Source organism: Dermochelys coriacea, chromosome 14 (genome assembly GCF_009764565.3).
Source record: "Dermochelys coriacea isolate rDerCor1 chromosome 14, rDerCor1.pri.v4, whole genome shotgun sequence".
Classification (NCBI taxonomy): domain Eukaryota; kingdom Metazoa; phylum Chordata; order Testudines; family Dermochelyidae; genus Dermochelys; species Dermochelys coriacea.
The window spans coordinates 30353640-30367896 of record NC_050081.1 but is presented as its reverse complement, the minus strand read 5'-3'; the positions used below and the strand labels follow the sequence as shown (position 1 = coordinate 30367896).

The following is a 14257-nucleotide window of genomic DNA, read 5'->3' as shown; positions in this document are numbered from 1 at the left end:
CTGGCTCTCACTTTTCCCTCTGTCACGCACGGTTAGCCTGTGGGACTCCCTTCCACCACGTATCACTGTGAGATTAGCAGGGCTCGGGTCCGAGAGAGGAGTGGATGTTTGCATGAATAAGGATTAGGAGAACAGCCAGGCGGGAGGAAAGCAGTGCTGTAACAAACAGCCAGGGAGAGTCACAGACAGAGACGCTGTCTAATGCTGGGGAGCGAGGAAGGAATTAACCCACATGGGTGGTTTATCCTGCTAGAGCCCTGTCACCGGGCTGTTACACCTGCCACTGCACAGCTGGCACTGTTGGAAACTAGACACCAGGCTGGCTGGACCCACTGATCTGTTCTGGGGTGGCAGGGGATGAGATACCGACTGGGTGGGCCCACTGATCAGTTCTGGGGTGGCGGGGGGTGAGATACCGACTGGGTGGGCCCACTGATCAGTTCTGGGGTGGCGGGGGGTGAGATACCGACTGGGTGGGCCCACTGATCTGTTCTGGGATGGCAGGGGGTGAGATACCGACTGGGTGGGCCCACTGATCAGTTCTGGGGTGGTGGTGGTGGGGGGAGACACCAGCTGGCTGGACCCACTGATGCATTCTGGGGTAGCGGGGGGTGGGGGTGAGATAACGAGTGATTAGACCCACTGATCTGTTCTGTGGAAGCGGAGGGTGAGATAGCAGCTGGCTGGACCCACTGATCTAATGTGGGATGGCAAGGGGGGCGGTACCAGACTGTGGGTCTGACCTAGGGTTGCCAACAGTCCCTTATTACAAGGGGCGCCCCTCATTTCGTCATCTCTGTCGAAGAAGACCGGGAGCTGCCGAGTGCTGCAGAAAGCAGCAAGAAACGCCCCTGGTGACGGGGAAAGTGCGCAGGGCTCACAGCTCGGTCTGTGGCTCTCAGCGCCCCCCACCCCCATAGTCCCAGCGCCCCAGCGGCTCGGTGTTCTCATTAATGGTCGGTTTCAGAGTAGCAGCCGTGTTAGTCTGTATTCGCAAAAAGAAAAGGAGGACTTGTGGCACCTTAAAGACTAAAGAAGTGAGCTGTAGCTCACGAAAGCTTATGCTCTAATAAATTTGTTAGTCTCTAAGGTGCCACAAGTCCTCCTTTTCTTTTTTCTTAAAGACTAACAAATTGATCTGAGCATAAGCTTTCGGGAGCTACAGCTCACTTCATCGGATGCATCCTATGAAAGGTTTCAGAGTAGCAGCCGTGTTAGTCTGTATTCGCAAAAAGAAAAGGAGTACTTGTGGCACCTTAGAGACTAACAAATTTATTAGAGCATAAGCTTTCGTGAGCTACAGCTCACAAAGGTCACAAAAGCTTATGCTCAAATAAATTTGTTAGTCTCCAAGGTGGCACAAGTCCTCCTTTTCTTTTTTCATTAATAGTCATAATCCTAGCGGGGGGAGGAGGCTAGAAAGCAGCCCCTTGGTTTGGAAACCCAGCGTTGGCACCGCTGGGGGGCAGGGACGGGGCAGAGTCCGCTGGGTGCAGCCCGGCTGTGCAGCCCAGCCCCAGCCAAGTGTCTGGCGGTCCCGGGGCGGGACTCAGCGGCCAGGCTGGGAACGCCCCGCGGGGGTGGGGAATTTCCTTGCCCTGCAGCGGAGTGGGCGGTGCCGGGGCCCTCTCGCAAATGCTCCGCCTGGTTCGCGTCCGGATCTGGCGTTCACCAAACCCCAGGACACCCCGCCTGCTTCTGACCCCATGAAACCACCCCCTGGTCCTGAGCGCCCGGACACGCTTCCTGGGCCAGCTACTTCCAGAAAGGGGAGATTCTGAGACAACCCGGACAGCTGGCACCCCTGCTTCCCAGCCCCCCCTCCGCTGGTAGGACTGCGGGAGCCCTTCCGTCGGGCAAAGAAAGGGGGGACCCCTGCCCAGAAAGATGGGGGGCTCTGGGGGACAACGATAGGAAACGATTTGTTGCAGCGGCGCTGGAACCGTGTGTCCAGTGGGGGCGCTGAGAGCTATGGAACCAAATTGTAAACCCTGGGAAACCACTTCAGGCCAGGGGGTGCAGCAGCCCTCCCCCCCCCCCAGTTCCAGCCCCTGCGCTTTGTTGATACATTATTCACCAGCCCCTGGGAGGAAAGGGCGATTTCTCCATTTCCCCACTTTTTAATGAGTTAATTAACTAGTTTCTCTCCTGCTGAATTATTCTTACGGCCATGCTACTGTGTGTCACTTTCCCCAACTCAGAGAGGGAGACGATGGCTGGGATGGAGGGCGGGGTGACTTTCACTTGGACATTTCTTCTTTCTTTCTGTACGAGGGAGCGGAAAAAGTCTGAAAAGCAGCCAAAAGTTGGGCTTTCTTCTGCCATTTCCAAGCAAAACACATTGTGGAAAAGCCAGGTAAACGCAGGGGGAAGTGGGTTCTTCCCTGGCAGGTTTTGGTGCTGACAGTTTTATTTCCTGTGGAAAGCGAAAATAATTTCTTAAGAGAAAATGCTGATTTTGCAGGAGGCCCTGTTGTTTCAAGGAGAAAGCTTTTGGTTGAAGAACTGACCTGTCAGGGGGGCTCAGGGGTGTTGTGCCTTCCCAGGTCCCACGCGGATGAGGAGCCCGGAGCCCAATGCTCCCTCTGCACGGTGACCAATGTTCTGTGGCAGTGCCGGGAGACCTTTCCCAGAGGCCCACAGGATGGAGAGCACCCAACGCCGCTATCGGGCCATACCAGTTGCCTTCTGCCTCCTCCTGAGCATTGGGACGGCAGCCCCAGGTGAGATTGGCGTGTGTGCAAAGGGGACACCGTCAGGGTGTGATCCAGTCTGTTCCAAACCAGCGCTCCCCCACATCCGGTGCAATTTCACAACTGCTGCATCTTAGTTCCACGTCCCAGCGGTAGCACAGGGCACAAAACAACTCAGGTGGCCAGTGCCCACCGAGCCATGGGTGGCTTGAACCCTCACAAGGTGTTGGGTGCTAGAGAAGATGACCTGTTGGTTAACAGGGGGCAGCGCCCTGAGATGCACGCATCACCCTCTACTAGGGCTCATCTACACCCGATTCACCAACACAAATGGGTTAAAAGCTTTCTAGTTTAACTGGCCCTATCACCAGTGTGGGCAGCTCTCTGGTGGCTTCCCACTAGTTCTCCCAGTTGGCCTCAGGCCTGGAAATTGATGAGTGAGTTACGTGGCTAAAAGCCAAGTTTAAATCAGTTTAAGAGCGTGAACACATGCCAAACACACACCCGCAGGCCCAGTTAAATCTCTTTCACATCACAGCTGTAGCTAGACCTCCTCATTCTGGGGTTGGTCTGTAATAACACACTTACGCACTGGTTTTACACTTCTTCAGCGCCTAGGACACGCCCAAAAGGGGAGCAGAGTTGAGGTTGTTCAAGCCTTTGGAAATCTGACCGTTCCTGACTTTTGAATGCTTGATTAGCTACCTAGTATATTTTTGATGTAGTGTCATTGGAGGAAATTCCTGTTACAGTAGCACCTAGAGATACCATAGTGTCTGGCACTGCACAGACACACAGTGACCGGGATCAGGGCCCCGTCACGCCAGGTGCTGCACAGACACACAGTGACCGGGATCAGGGCCCCGTCGCGCCAGACGCTGCACAGACACGCAGCGACCAAGATCAGGATCCCGTTGCTGCACAGACACACAATGCCCTGCCCCAAAGAGCAAATGCTCTAATAAGCTAGTTCTTATCTAGCACTTTACCTCAGTAGATCTCAGGGTGTCTTGCAGAAGAGACCAGTATCATTATCCTCACAGTACACATGGGGAAACCGAGGCACGGACAGGGAAGTTCCTTGCCCACATTCACTCAGCAGGCCAGTGCAGAGCCAGGAATGAACCCAGGCCTCCTGCCTCCCAGGCCAGCGCTCTAGCCACTTGGCCACAGTGCCTCTAAAGAAGCCTGGATCATTATTCCCGTTTCCCAGCAAGGGTATTGAGGCAGAGAGGAATGGAGTGACTGGCCCGCAGATACACCAGGGGTTGGTGGCAGAGCTGGGAACTGAGCCCGTCAAGCCAGTCACCCCTTGGTGGGGACTCAATGACCATCAACCCCCTCCCCCGTCCCATGCTCTCTGACCAGAGGCTGTTTTCTCCCCCAGAGTCATTCCATGTGCTGGGTCCCACCAGCCCCATCTCCGCCCCACTGGGGGGCACCGTGCTGCTGCCCTGCCACCTCTCTCCCGCGCTCAGCGCCCAGGCCATGCAGGTGAAATGGAGCCGGCCCCAGTTGGGCCAGGACGTCCACATCTACTGGCCGGACAGGAGCGAGGTGCAGGGCACGGGTTACCAGGGCAGGACGGAGCTCATCACCCAGGGCCTGGCCTACGGGAACGTCTCCCTGAGGATCCGGGACATCCAGCCATCAGACGAAGGGCAGCATTTGTGTGAGGTCCGGTCACCCACTCATTACAGCACGGCCCTGCTGGAGCTCAGCGTGACGGGTGAGCAGCTCCGACTGTGTGCAGCTTGCTCCCATGCGAACACTAGGTGTCGCAGCGCAATGGGGGATTGTGACACGTCCTCGGACCCATGCACTGTCCTTCTGCATTTCACCCACAGATTCAGAAGCGGAGATTTCCACGGTTGGCTTGGGGATTTGGGTACCCAGCTCCCATTAAAATTCCCTGGGATGCTTCCCCAGAGTGCAGCCTTTAGAATTGCCATTCCCAGAATCAAAGGCTTAAAACTGTGGGGGGCAGACCCACAGCCGGTGTCCGTAGCTCCATTGGAGTCAATGGGGCCAGATCCCCATCTGGGGTCAGTTGGCCGTAGCTCCATTGGAGTCAATGGGGCCAGATCCAAAGCTGGTGTCAATTGTCCGTAGCTCCACTGGAATCAGTGGGGCCAGAACCGCAGCTCGGGTCAATGGACCATAGCTCCATGAGAATCAATGGGGCAGATTCCCCGCTGGTGTCAATCATCCGTAGCTCCACTGGAGTCACTGGGGCCAGATTCCCAGCTGGGGTCAATGGGCTGTAGCTCCAGGAGAGTCAATGGGGCCAGATCTCCAGCTGGGGTCAATGGGTCGTAGCTCCATTGGCATCAGTGAGGCATATCCCAGGCTTTGAAAAGTGCTTTGAGATTACTGCTCTCACAGATGTTAATCATTCTTACGGTGTTAACTTTTTGCTTCTGATTCTCCATCCCCCAGGCTCTGGCTCAGACCCTCTCCTGCACATGGCTGGGCACAAGGACTGGGGGGTGTGGGTCTTGTGTCTCTCTGCGGGGTGGTACCCAGAGCCCCACGTGCTCTGGAGGAATGGCCGTGGGGAGACCCTGATCCCCAGGTCTGAACAGAAACCGCGCAGTAACGACGGCCTGTTCAACGTCTCCAGCTCCTTGGTGGTGACTGAGAGCTCGGACCCAGCACTGACCTGCACCATCAAAGCCGGCTTCTCCGGCCCAGAGAGAGAGACGACTATTCGTATCACAGGTGGGCTGCCCGCACACCTCAGGATCCTCCCTGATGCTTATCCACATGGCTTGGCCTCATTGAAGACAGGGGGTGACTCTGGATTGACCCCAGGGAAGCTGAGATCAGAATCCAGTCCTGCCCCCAGTGCAGGCAGGGGTGACTCTGGATCAACCCCGGTGGAGCTGAGATCAGAATCCAGCCCTGTCCTCATTGCAGTTGGGGAGTGACTCCAGACTGACTCAATGCAAGCTGAGATCAGAATATGGCCCTGCCCCCAGTGCATTTGGGGGGTGACTCCAGATTAGCTCATGGGAGCTGAGCTCAAAATCTGGCTCTCAGCCCTCAGTACCTCCACTGACTTCACCTTTCCCAGCAAAGTGTTTAGGAGTGCTCTTGCTGCTGCTCTGTGAAGTTTCAATGTGTTCTCCCTCAGGGCTCTTCCCCAGGCATGCCCCGGAAATGAGGGCCTTTCTCATCTTTCTACCAGTATGTCTCTTCCTCGTGCCCTTGGCTGTTTATCTCTTCCGAAAGCTCCAGGTACTCAAAGGTAACAATCTCCAGGCAGTGCAGTAGGGAATGTGTTTCATTGAGTGGCCAATACTTCTTTCTAGGGGAACCTGAGGGTTACAGACAGAAAATTCCATACAAACTGCTTCTTTCCTGGAAGGTGGAAGTCATCCCTTTGCAAAAAAGATCAGGGTCCCATTGCACTGGGCGCTGCACAGACACGCAGTGACCAAGATCAGGGCCCCATTGTGCTGGGCGCAGCACAGACACACGGTGACAGTCTCCCTACCCTAAAGAGCAAAATAAAATAGTCAAAATAAACAAAGGGTGTGAGGGGAAACTGAGGCAGAGAGCGTGGCAGTGTCTTTCCCAAGCTCTCCAAGCAGTTTAGTAGCAAATCCAGGAACCGAAATCGGCACTTCTAATGGTCTGTTCAGTGCTCTAACCATTGGCCCATGCTGCCTCTTTGGTTTAATCAGGGGGAAAGCTGAGAGGCAGGAGAGAGATAAGCCCAAATGATTGTGCCTAAGCCCTGGCCAGCACCACAGATCCCAGGGAAACTGGCCATCAGGCATGCCAGTCCCTGCACTCTCCCTGGCCAGTCTCTCGCAGGCTTGTTTGGCCTATATGACCTCCTGGCAATGAGGCACTTTCTGGAGGGTTTCCAGGAGCACAGACTAGGCTAAGAATTCATTCCTAGAGGGTGAAAATGGAAACCCACTGGGGGCTGGGCCAATGGATTCTCCCTGGCTGCCCCCTCTAGGACGCACATACATTTTCCCAGAGCCACAGGCGCCCCTCGGTCTGTCCCAGGAGGTGGGAATGGGGTGGGAATGGCATACGTGCTCAGTGGGAGGTGAGGGAGAAACAGCCGTAGTGGGACTATAGAGATGAGCCACACAGGGCACAGGAAATCCCCCATGAGTGTTGCTCCTGCTCACAGCCTCACCTCTTTCTTTCTCTTCCAGGGGAGGCGTCCAAAGAGTGCGGTGAGTATTTCCAGCACACGGTCACTCATGTCTCTGTAACATCGCCTCAGCACTCATTGCGTAATAGTGTATCAGGGCAGAATCGAGAGATCCCATCCGAGATCAGGGCCCCGTTGTGCTGGGCACTGGACAACAACACAGTGACTGAGATCAGGGCCCCGTTTTGCCAAGTGCAGCACAGACACACAATGACCGAGATCAGGACCCCATCATGCTGGGCGTGGCACATACTCACTGTGACGGAGATCAGGGCCCTGCGCACCGGGTTCTGCACAGATACAGTAACTGAGATCAGGGCCCTCTTGCGCTGCATGCGGCACAGACACACGGTGAGCGAAATCAGGGCCCTGCACACTGGGTGCTGCACAGATACACAGTGACTGAGATCAGGGCCCTGTTGTGCCAGGCGCTGCACAGACACATGGTGACCAAGATCAGGGCCTCATCATGACGGGCTCTGCACAGACACACGATGACTGAGATCAGGGCCACATTGTGTCAGATTTTGCACAGACACCCACATAGCCAGGAAGGAGGCTGAGGGACCTGAAGAGGGTGAAGGACCAGAGATGCTTCAGAGGCTGGAGTGGGGAAAGCAAAATATGCTGCCTAGAGTCAGAGTCCACTGAGGTGGGGAGAGATCGGAGAGAGATCTCCAGGGGATGGCACCCACCATGGGATAGGTCCAGACCCACAGCTGCGGCCAGTTGCTGTGATTATGTTCATCCAAATGGAGCTACAGTCGATTGACACCAGCTGGGGGTCTGGCCTCCTTACTCCCAGTTTTCTCTGATTGCTGGAATCAGACTCCAGCCCAGTGAGTGTGCGAGCTGTGGTTCAGTATAGGGCTGCTGAGCAAATGGGAAGGAATTTCCCTCAGTAAAGTTTCAAAAGATTTTTTTTTAAACTTTTCGTAGAAATTTTCCTAGTGTTTTTTTTTTAGCGAACTACTGAAAATATTTGCAAACCAAAACTGTTTCTTTACTTTAAAAAATTGTGGTTTTGTGTTTTAAAAAATATGGAGAATTTTGAACAAAATGAAAACTTTCATTGGAGAGAATCATAGAATATCAGGGTTGGAAGGGACCTCAGGAGATCATCTAGTCCAACCCCTGCTCAAAGCAGGACCAATCCTCAATTTTTGCCCCAGATCCCTAAATGGCCTCTTCAAGGATTGAACTCAGAACCCTGTGTTTAGCAAGCCAATGCTCAAACCACTGAGCTATCCCTCACCACAAAATGGAAGGGTTTTGTTTAAAAAACCCAAAAGTTTAGATGGGATTTGTTTCATCTGCTCTCACTGCTTTCCCGAGCTAATTGTGACCACCTTTTTTATCATTGCAGAATGGAGACAATTTCTTGATAAAGGTAAAAAAAAAAAAAAAAAAAAAAAAAAAGTTTTCTACTTATCTCCGGTACTCACATGGTTTTGACTCCTGCTGTCTCTGAGCCCCCTCCCTGTCTTCCATGTATTGACTATCACAGGCCAGAGGTAGGGCTCAAAGGAACAGATCCTCGAACGTGCCTAAATCCCTTTGGTGCCTAGTACCTTTGAGGAGCTGGGCCTAAAAGACTTGACCACAGTCATCACACTAAAAGCTTGGATCTGAGATTCCTGGCTGAGCTTAGACAATGGATCTTTCCCAGGCTAGGACCATGAGGACGGGTGTTATGAACTAGGGCATGGGCAGCCTTGTGGCTGGAGCTAGAGTCAGTGGCTAGAAACAGTGCTGATAGCCAGAGGCAGGGCCAAGGGTCAGGAATGAAGCAGACTGGGCAGGACAGTGGGCAAGGCTGGGAGGAGGTCTGGCCCAGGAGAGATCACAGCTGGGGATGCGTGGGTTGAGCAGCCTGAGATCTGTTGTTGCTGGCGGGCTGACATCCACAGGTGATCAGGTGGCCCTGCGGTGGCTCGGCTGTGCTCACAGGCTGCCTGGAGACCAGGGGACAAGTGCCCCGGGAGCTCTGCTAGCCACACACAGACGCTGGGTAATACAAAGCACAGGACACCACTGCAATATCCTTCAGCTTTCCCCAGCAAGGGCATGGAGATGCAATGACCTCTGTAGATGACCCTGGTGAGATCCTTCCTGGTCACAGGGCTGGGTGGAAAAGAGGGGTCTGTTCCCATGGAAAAATCCAAGAAGAAAGATTTTTCTCTTTTTTGTTTGTACTTTCTGTGGATAATTCCGACTTCCCATTGAAACTTCAAAACCTGAAACATTCCAGCTGAAAATCACCGTAGTTTGGTTTTTGGATGAAAACTATTTGGCTTCCGACCAAAGTAGCCTGCATTTTAGGTTAAAATGATCTGGTTTGGGGCCAAAATATTTTGGGCAAACCCTGGTTTTGAGGCCAAAACGTTCTGGATTTGGGGTGAACGTTGTCTGTTTTTTTGGCAAAAATATTTTGGTTTTGGAGCATCTGTTTTTTCAACAAAGCATCCACTCTGTCCCCAGAAAGCAGGCATAGAGTTTTAGAACATAAGAATGGTTTATACTGGGTCAGAGCAAAGGTCCGTCTAGCCCAGTATCCTGTCTTCTGACAGTGGCCAATGCCAGGTGCCCCAGAGGGAATGAACAGAACAGATAATCACTGAGTGATCCATCTCCTGTCACCCAATTTTCCAGCCAAAAACTGTTCCCATGGAAAATTTCCCACCAGCCCTGGTGGAGCCTGTGTCCTGTTCAGGGGTCCTCCCAAAAGAGGTTGACTGCTTGGGTCAAAGAAGATCCAAAGGCTCATGGTAATAATCATGCTTAGCTCCATTTTATAGATGGGCAACACGAGAGGGAGGGAAGGGAAGTGACTGGCCCCAGTCAGCCAGCAGGCCTGAGCTGGGAATAGAATCCAGGTATCCTAGTGCTCTACCCACTAGGCCCCATAGCGAGAGACTTGAGGAGCTGAGCAGAGAAGAGGTACTGTGGTGTCTTGCCCTAGCGCCTGTATCCATCTGCCCGTAGTGTCCCTGTCGGCAGGAGAGGTGACGCTGGACCAGAGCACCGCCAACCCCTTCCTGGTGCTCTCGGCAGATGGCAGGAGTGTGACATGTGGCATCCTCTGGCAAGACGTCCCCAAGAACGACCGGAGATTCGACCCCCTCCCCTGCGTCCTAGCCTCCCAGTGCTTTGAAGCCAGGCAACACTACTGGGACGTGGAGGTGGGCCAGTGGGGAGACTGGGCCATCGGAGCAGCCCGGGGTTCCATGGAGAGCATGGGGGTGTTCCAGCTGTCCCCGGATGTGGGGGTCTGGGCCCTGCAGTGCCAGGAGGGGAAGTGGAGTGCTCTCACCTGCCCCGAGACACCGCTGCAGCTGGAGTCAGCACCCAGGATGGTCCGGGTGCACCTGGACTGCGAGCAGGCAAGCCTGGCCTTCTACAATGCTGAGGGCATGGTGCACATCTTCACCTTCACCGGCTGTTCCCGGGAACCTCTCTTCCCCTTCTTCTTGCTCTGGACCTCTGGGACGCAGCTCACCATACTGCCTCCAGGGCAGAGAAAGACCGTGGAGATGGACAGGACAACACGTACAGTAACACCCAAACTGGAGAAAAGACAGAGCAGTCTTATAGAACTTCTGAACATGCCCGGGCAGAGTTAAGGGTGTTTGGCTGGGAATTCCCTTGTGTTCAAACGGGCAAAATTAAGAGTGTTAAATTCCTTTGTCTTCAAATGGGTAGAGTTAAGGGTTTTTAACCAGGAATTTCCTTGCAAAGGGACAGTGTTACAGATGTTTGCCCAGGAATTTCCTTGCTTTCAGAGAGCTGCTTGGTTTAATTTACATGGCAATGCTGAACAGAGTTAGATCATGTCTGCCTTTGGCGGTTGGGTGATCCTCTAATTTTTGTATTGTGCCTTAAAACATCTGCCCAAAATAGTTATTACTGAAATGAACCTATTTTGCTGAGGGCTTAGAACTTATCTGTTTTTTAAAAGGCATATATTATTGCAGTATTTGAACCAATTTTGACTACAGTCAGGGAACCAGGCACAATCAGACTTTCCTGTGGAGATGCAACTATTACTCAGTATTACCAGCCAGAAAAACTCCAAAGCTTCAATGTTTAAACAGCAAATTTTATTTGTAAACTTGTTTCATTTTTCCCCGGAACCAACCTAAGTCTACATAAAGGGTATTTAACTTTGAAATTAACATTGAGATACACAGCTCATTCTTTCTTAGCACGGGAAGTTCCCGTCTGAGATCAGGGCCCCATTGTGATGGGCTCTGCAGAGACAGAGATCGGGGCAGAGCTGGGAACTGTCCCCATGTTTATTGAGTCCTGATCCAATGCCTTAACCGCAAGCCCAGTCAGCATGCACAGCTAGGTGCACCTGATTGTGCAGAGAACCTGAGACATTTGTGAGGAAACTTCCTGGGCAGCTGTGATAGCACAGGCTGGGGCTTTGGGGGGGCTGATTTTTAATTGTCCCCCCAAAATTGTATATGTTCATAATAGTGGTGGTAAGCACAATGTAAAGGCTTGTCCACGCCTGAACAGCTTGAGTCATGGCCCTACCTGGCACGCCCCTCTCCCCATTACCCTCAGTCTCCCCTCCTGGAAAGCAGTGGCCCCTCCCACCAGCACCCAGCCACTGCTCCTGTCTCTCCCCATGGGGCACAGCTGGCAGTTCATGTGGCTTCCAAAGGGGGGCCTACTCTGAGTCAACAGGAAACCCATACACGGGAGTGAGGCAGCCCCAAACACACCCCATGGCCCTGGTTGTGACATTAATCTGAACTGGCACCATATAGATCATTGTTGCAACCAAGGTCCTGAAGTGGCACAAAATCTTGTATGGGGGGGGGGGGTCAAATAAGGTGTCTAAGACAAGGTTATGGTTTGCTGGTTATTATTATGCTGTCTATATGCATGTATCATTTTTGTATTTAAAGTTATAAGTATTGGCTCTATACCGTCTGTAGTTCAAACTTATGCTATGCTTCTGGGGGACACCCCAGACAATTTGGTGTCAGCACTGCCTAGCCTGAGTGATGGCCCATTAAGGACCATCAGCTGTACAATAGACACATTGAGAGAAGGCATATACTCCTTGAGACTCAGTAATGTATTCAGGGACCTGCCTATGGACAGAACACTAAGATTTTTCTATGCCATGTGCTGGATAGCTTGTCTTTCGGATAAAGAAAGCAGAGACCACATGGCAAGAGACTATAAAAAGGCTGGTGCATCTCCTCCATCTTGTCTTCAATCCTGCTTCTTACTTCTGGAAGGACTTTGCTACAAACTGAAGCTCTGAACAAAGGTCTGAATGACCCATCCCTGCTGTGGATGTACTCCAGAGACTTGATTTGAACCTGCAGTTTATTCCATAACTGGTACAAGCCTGAACCAAGAACTTTGCCATTACTGTATATAATTGATTCCATTTAACCATTTCTACGTCAATCTATATCTTTTTTCTTTTCATAGATTCATAGATATTAAGGTCAGAAGGGACCATTATGATCATCTAGTCTGACCTCCTGCACAATGCAGGCTACCAAATCTCACCCACTCACTCCTGCAATAAACCTCTCACCTATGTCTGAGCTAGTGAAGTCCTCAAATCATGGTTTAAAGACTTCAAGGTGCAGAGAATCCTCCAGCAAGTGACCCGTGCCCCATGCTGCAGAGGAAGGCGAAAACCCCCCAGGGCCTCTTCCAATCTGCCCGGGGGGGAAATTCCTTCCTAACCCCAGATAGGATGATCAGCTAAACCCTGAGCATGTGGGAAGATTCACCAGCCAGATACCCAGGAAAGGATTCTCTGTAGTAACTCAGAACCCATCCTATCTAACATTTCATCACAGGCCATTGGGTCTGTCATAAATACAAAGGGAAGGGTAAATACCTTTAAAATCCCTCCTGGCCAGAGGAAAAACCCTTTCACCTGTAAAGGGTTAAGAAGCTAGGACAACCTCGCTGGCACCTGACCAATGAGGAGACAAGATACTTTCAAAGCTGGAGGGGGGAGAAACAAAGGTTCTCTCTGTCTGTGTGATGCTTTTGCCGGGAACAGAACAGGAATGGAGTCTTAGAATTTAGTAAGTAATCCAGCTAGATATGCGTTTAGATTCTGTTTTGTTTAAATGGCTGATAAAATAGCTGTGCTGAATGGAATGGATATTCCTGTTTTTGTGTCTTTTTGTAACTTAAGGTTTTGCCTAGAGGGATTCTCTCTATGTTTTGAATCTGATTAGCCTGTAAAGTATTTACCATCCTGATTTTACAGAGGTGATTCTTTTACTTTTTCTTCAATTTAAAATTCTTCTTTTAAGAACCTGATTGATTTTTCTTTGTTCTTAAGATCCAAGGGTTTGGGTCTGTGTTCACCTATGCAAATTGGTGAGGATTTTTATCAAGCCTTCCCCAGGAAAGGGGGTGTAGGGTTTGGGGAGGATTTTGGGGGGAAAGATGTTTCCAAGCAGGCTTTTTCCCAATTATATATTTGTTAGACGCTTGGTGGTGGTAGCAAAAATGTCCAAGGGCTAAAGGTAAAATAGTTTATACCTTGGGGAAGTTTTAACCTAAGCTGGTAAAAACAAGCTTAGGGGGTTTTCATGCAGGTCCCCACATCTATACCCTAGAGTTCAGAGTGGGGAAAGGCCCTGTCAAGGTTCCATTTACCATGAATAGTTAAAGATCAATTAATTGCCAAAATCACATTATCCCATCATACCATCTCCTCCATAAACTTACCGAGTTTAATCTTGAAGCCAGATAGGTCTTTTGCCCCCACTGCTTCCCTTGGAAGGCTGTTCCAGAACTTCACTCCTCTGATGGTTAGAAACCTTTGTCTAATTTCAAGACTAAACTTCATGATGGCCAGTTTATATCCATTTGTTCTTGTGTCCACATTGGTACTGAGCTTAATTAATTCCTCTCCCTCTCTGATATGTATCCCTCTGATATATTTATAGAGAGCAATCATATCTCCCCTCAACCTTCTTTTGGTTAGGCTAAACAAGCCAAGCTCCTTAAGTCTCCTTTAATAAGACAGGTTTTCCATTCATCGGATCATCCTAGTAGTCCTTCTCTGTACCCGTTCCAGTTTGAATTCATCCTTCTTAAACATGGGAGACCAGAACTGCACACAGTATTCCAGATGAGGTCTCACCTTGTAAAATGGTACCAACACCTCCTTATCTCTACTGGAAATACCTCACCTGATTCATCCCAAGACCGCATTAGCTTTTTTCACAGCCATAGCACATTGGCGGCTCATAGTCATCCTATGGTCAACCAATACTCCAAGGTCCTTCTCCTCCGTTACTTCTAATGCATCCCCATCTTATAACTAAAATTCTTGTTATTAATCCCTAAATGCATAACCTTACACTTCCCACTATTAAATTTCATC

At 51.2% G+C, this 14257-nt stretch overlaps 3 protein-coding genes across 4 annotated transcripts in view; 2 read left to right on the top strand and 1 right to left on the bottom strand.

Annotated features, from left to right (window-relative positions):
* Window positions 1-14257, top strand: part of LOC119843027 (zinc finger protein 850-like) — a 765636-nt gene that overhangs the window by 107467 nt on the left and 643912 nt on the right. The window lies entirely within an intron of this gene.
* Window positions 1-14257, bottom strand: part of LOC119842502 (zinc finger protein 251-like) — a 503489-nt gene that overhangs the window by 297495 nt on the left and 191737 nt on the right. The window lies entirely within an intron of this gene.
* LOC119842479 (butyrophilin subfamily 1 member A1-like) lies at window positions 635-11045 on the top strand. 2 transcript variants are annotated; one of them, XM_043496819.1, is made up of 9 exons: window positions 635-667; window positions 2275-2356; window positions 2465-2723; window positions 4081-4422; window positions 5133-5414; window positions 5830-5943; window positions 6872-6892; window positions 8237-8260; window positions 9856-11045. In XM_043496819.1, the coding sequence occupies exons 3-9, from the start codon at window positions 2600-2602 to the stop codon at window positions 10491-10493; spliced, it is 1545 nt and encodes a 514-aa protein (XP_043352754.1). In that variant the 5' UTR covers window positions 635-667; window positions 2275-2356; window positions 2465-2599; the 3' UTR covers window positions 10494-11045. The 2 variants fall into 2 exon arrangements, with proteins under 2 accessions (XP_043352754.1, XP_038226613.1); XM_038370685.2 differs by lacking the exon at window positions 635-667 and adding an exon at window positions 1610-1829.

Excerpts from the sequence above, each read along its gene's own strand:
- LOC119842479 (XM_043496819.1), top strand. The coding sequence starts at position 2,600 with ATGTTCTGTGGCAGTGCCGGGAGACCTTTCCCAGAGGCCCACAGGATG. Across the intron at positions 5,944-6,871 it reads AAAGCTCCAGGTACTCAAAG|GGGAGGCGTCCAAAGAGTGC; the intron begins GTAACAATCTCC and ends TTTCTCTTCCAG. Across the intron at positions 6,893-8,236 it reads GGAGGCGTCCAAAGAGTGCG|AATGGAGACAATTTCTTGAT; the intron begins GTGAGTATTTCC and ends TTATCATTGCAG.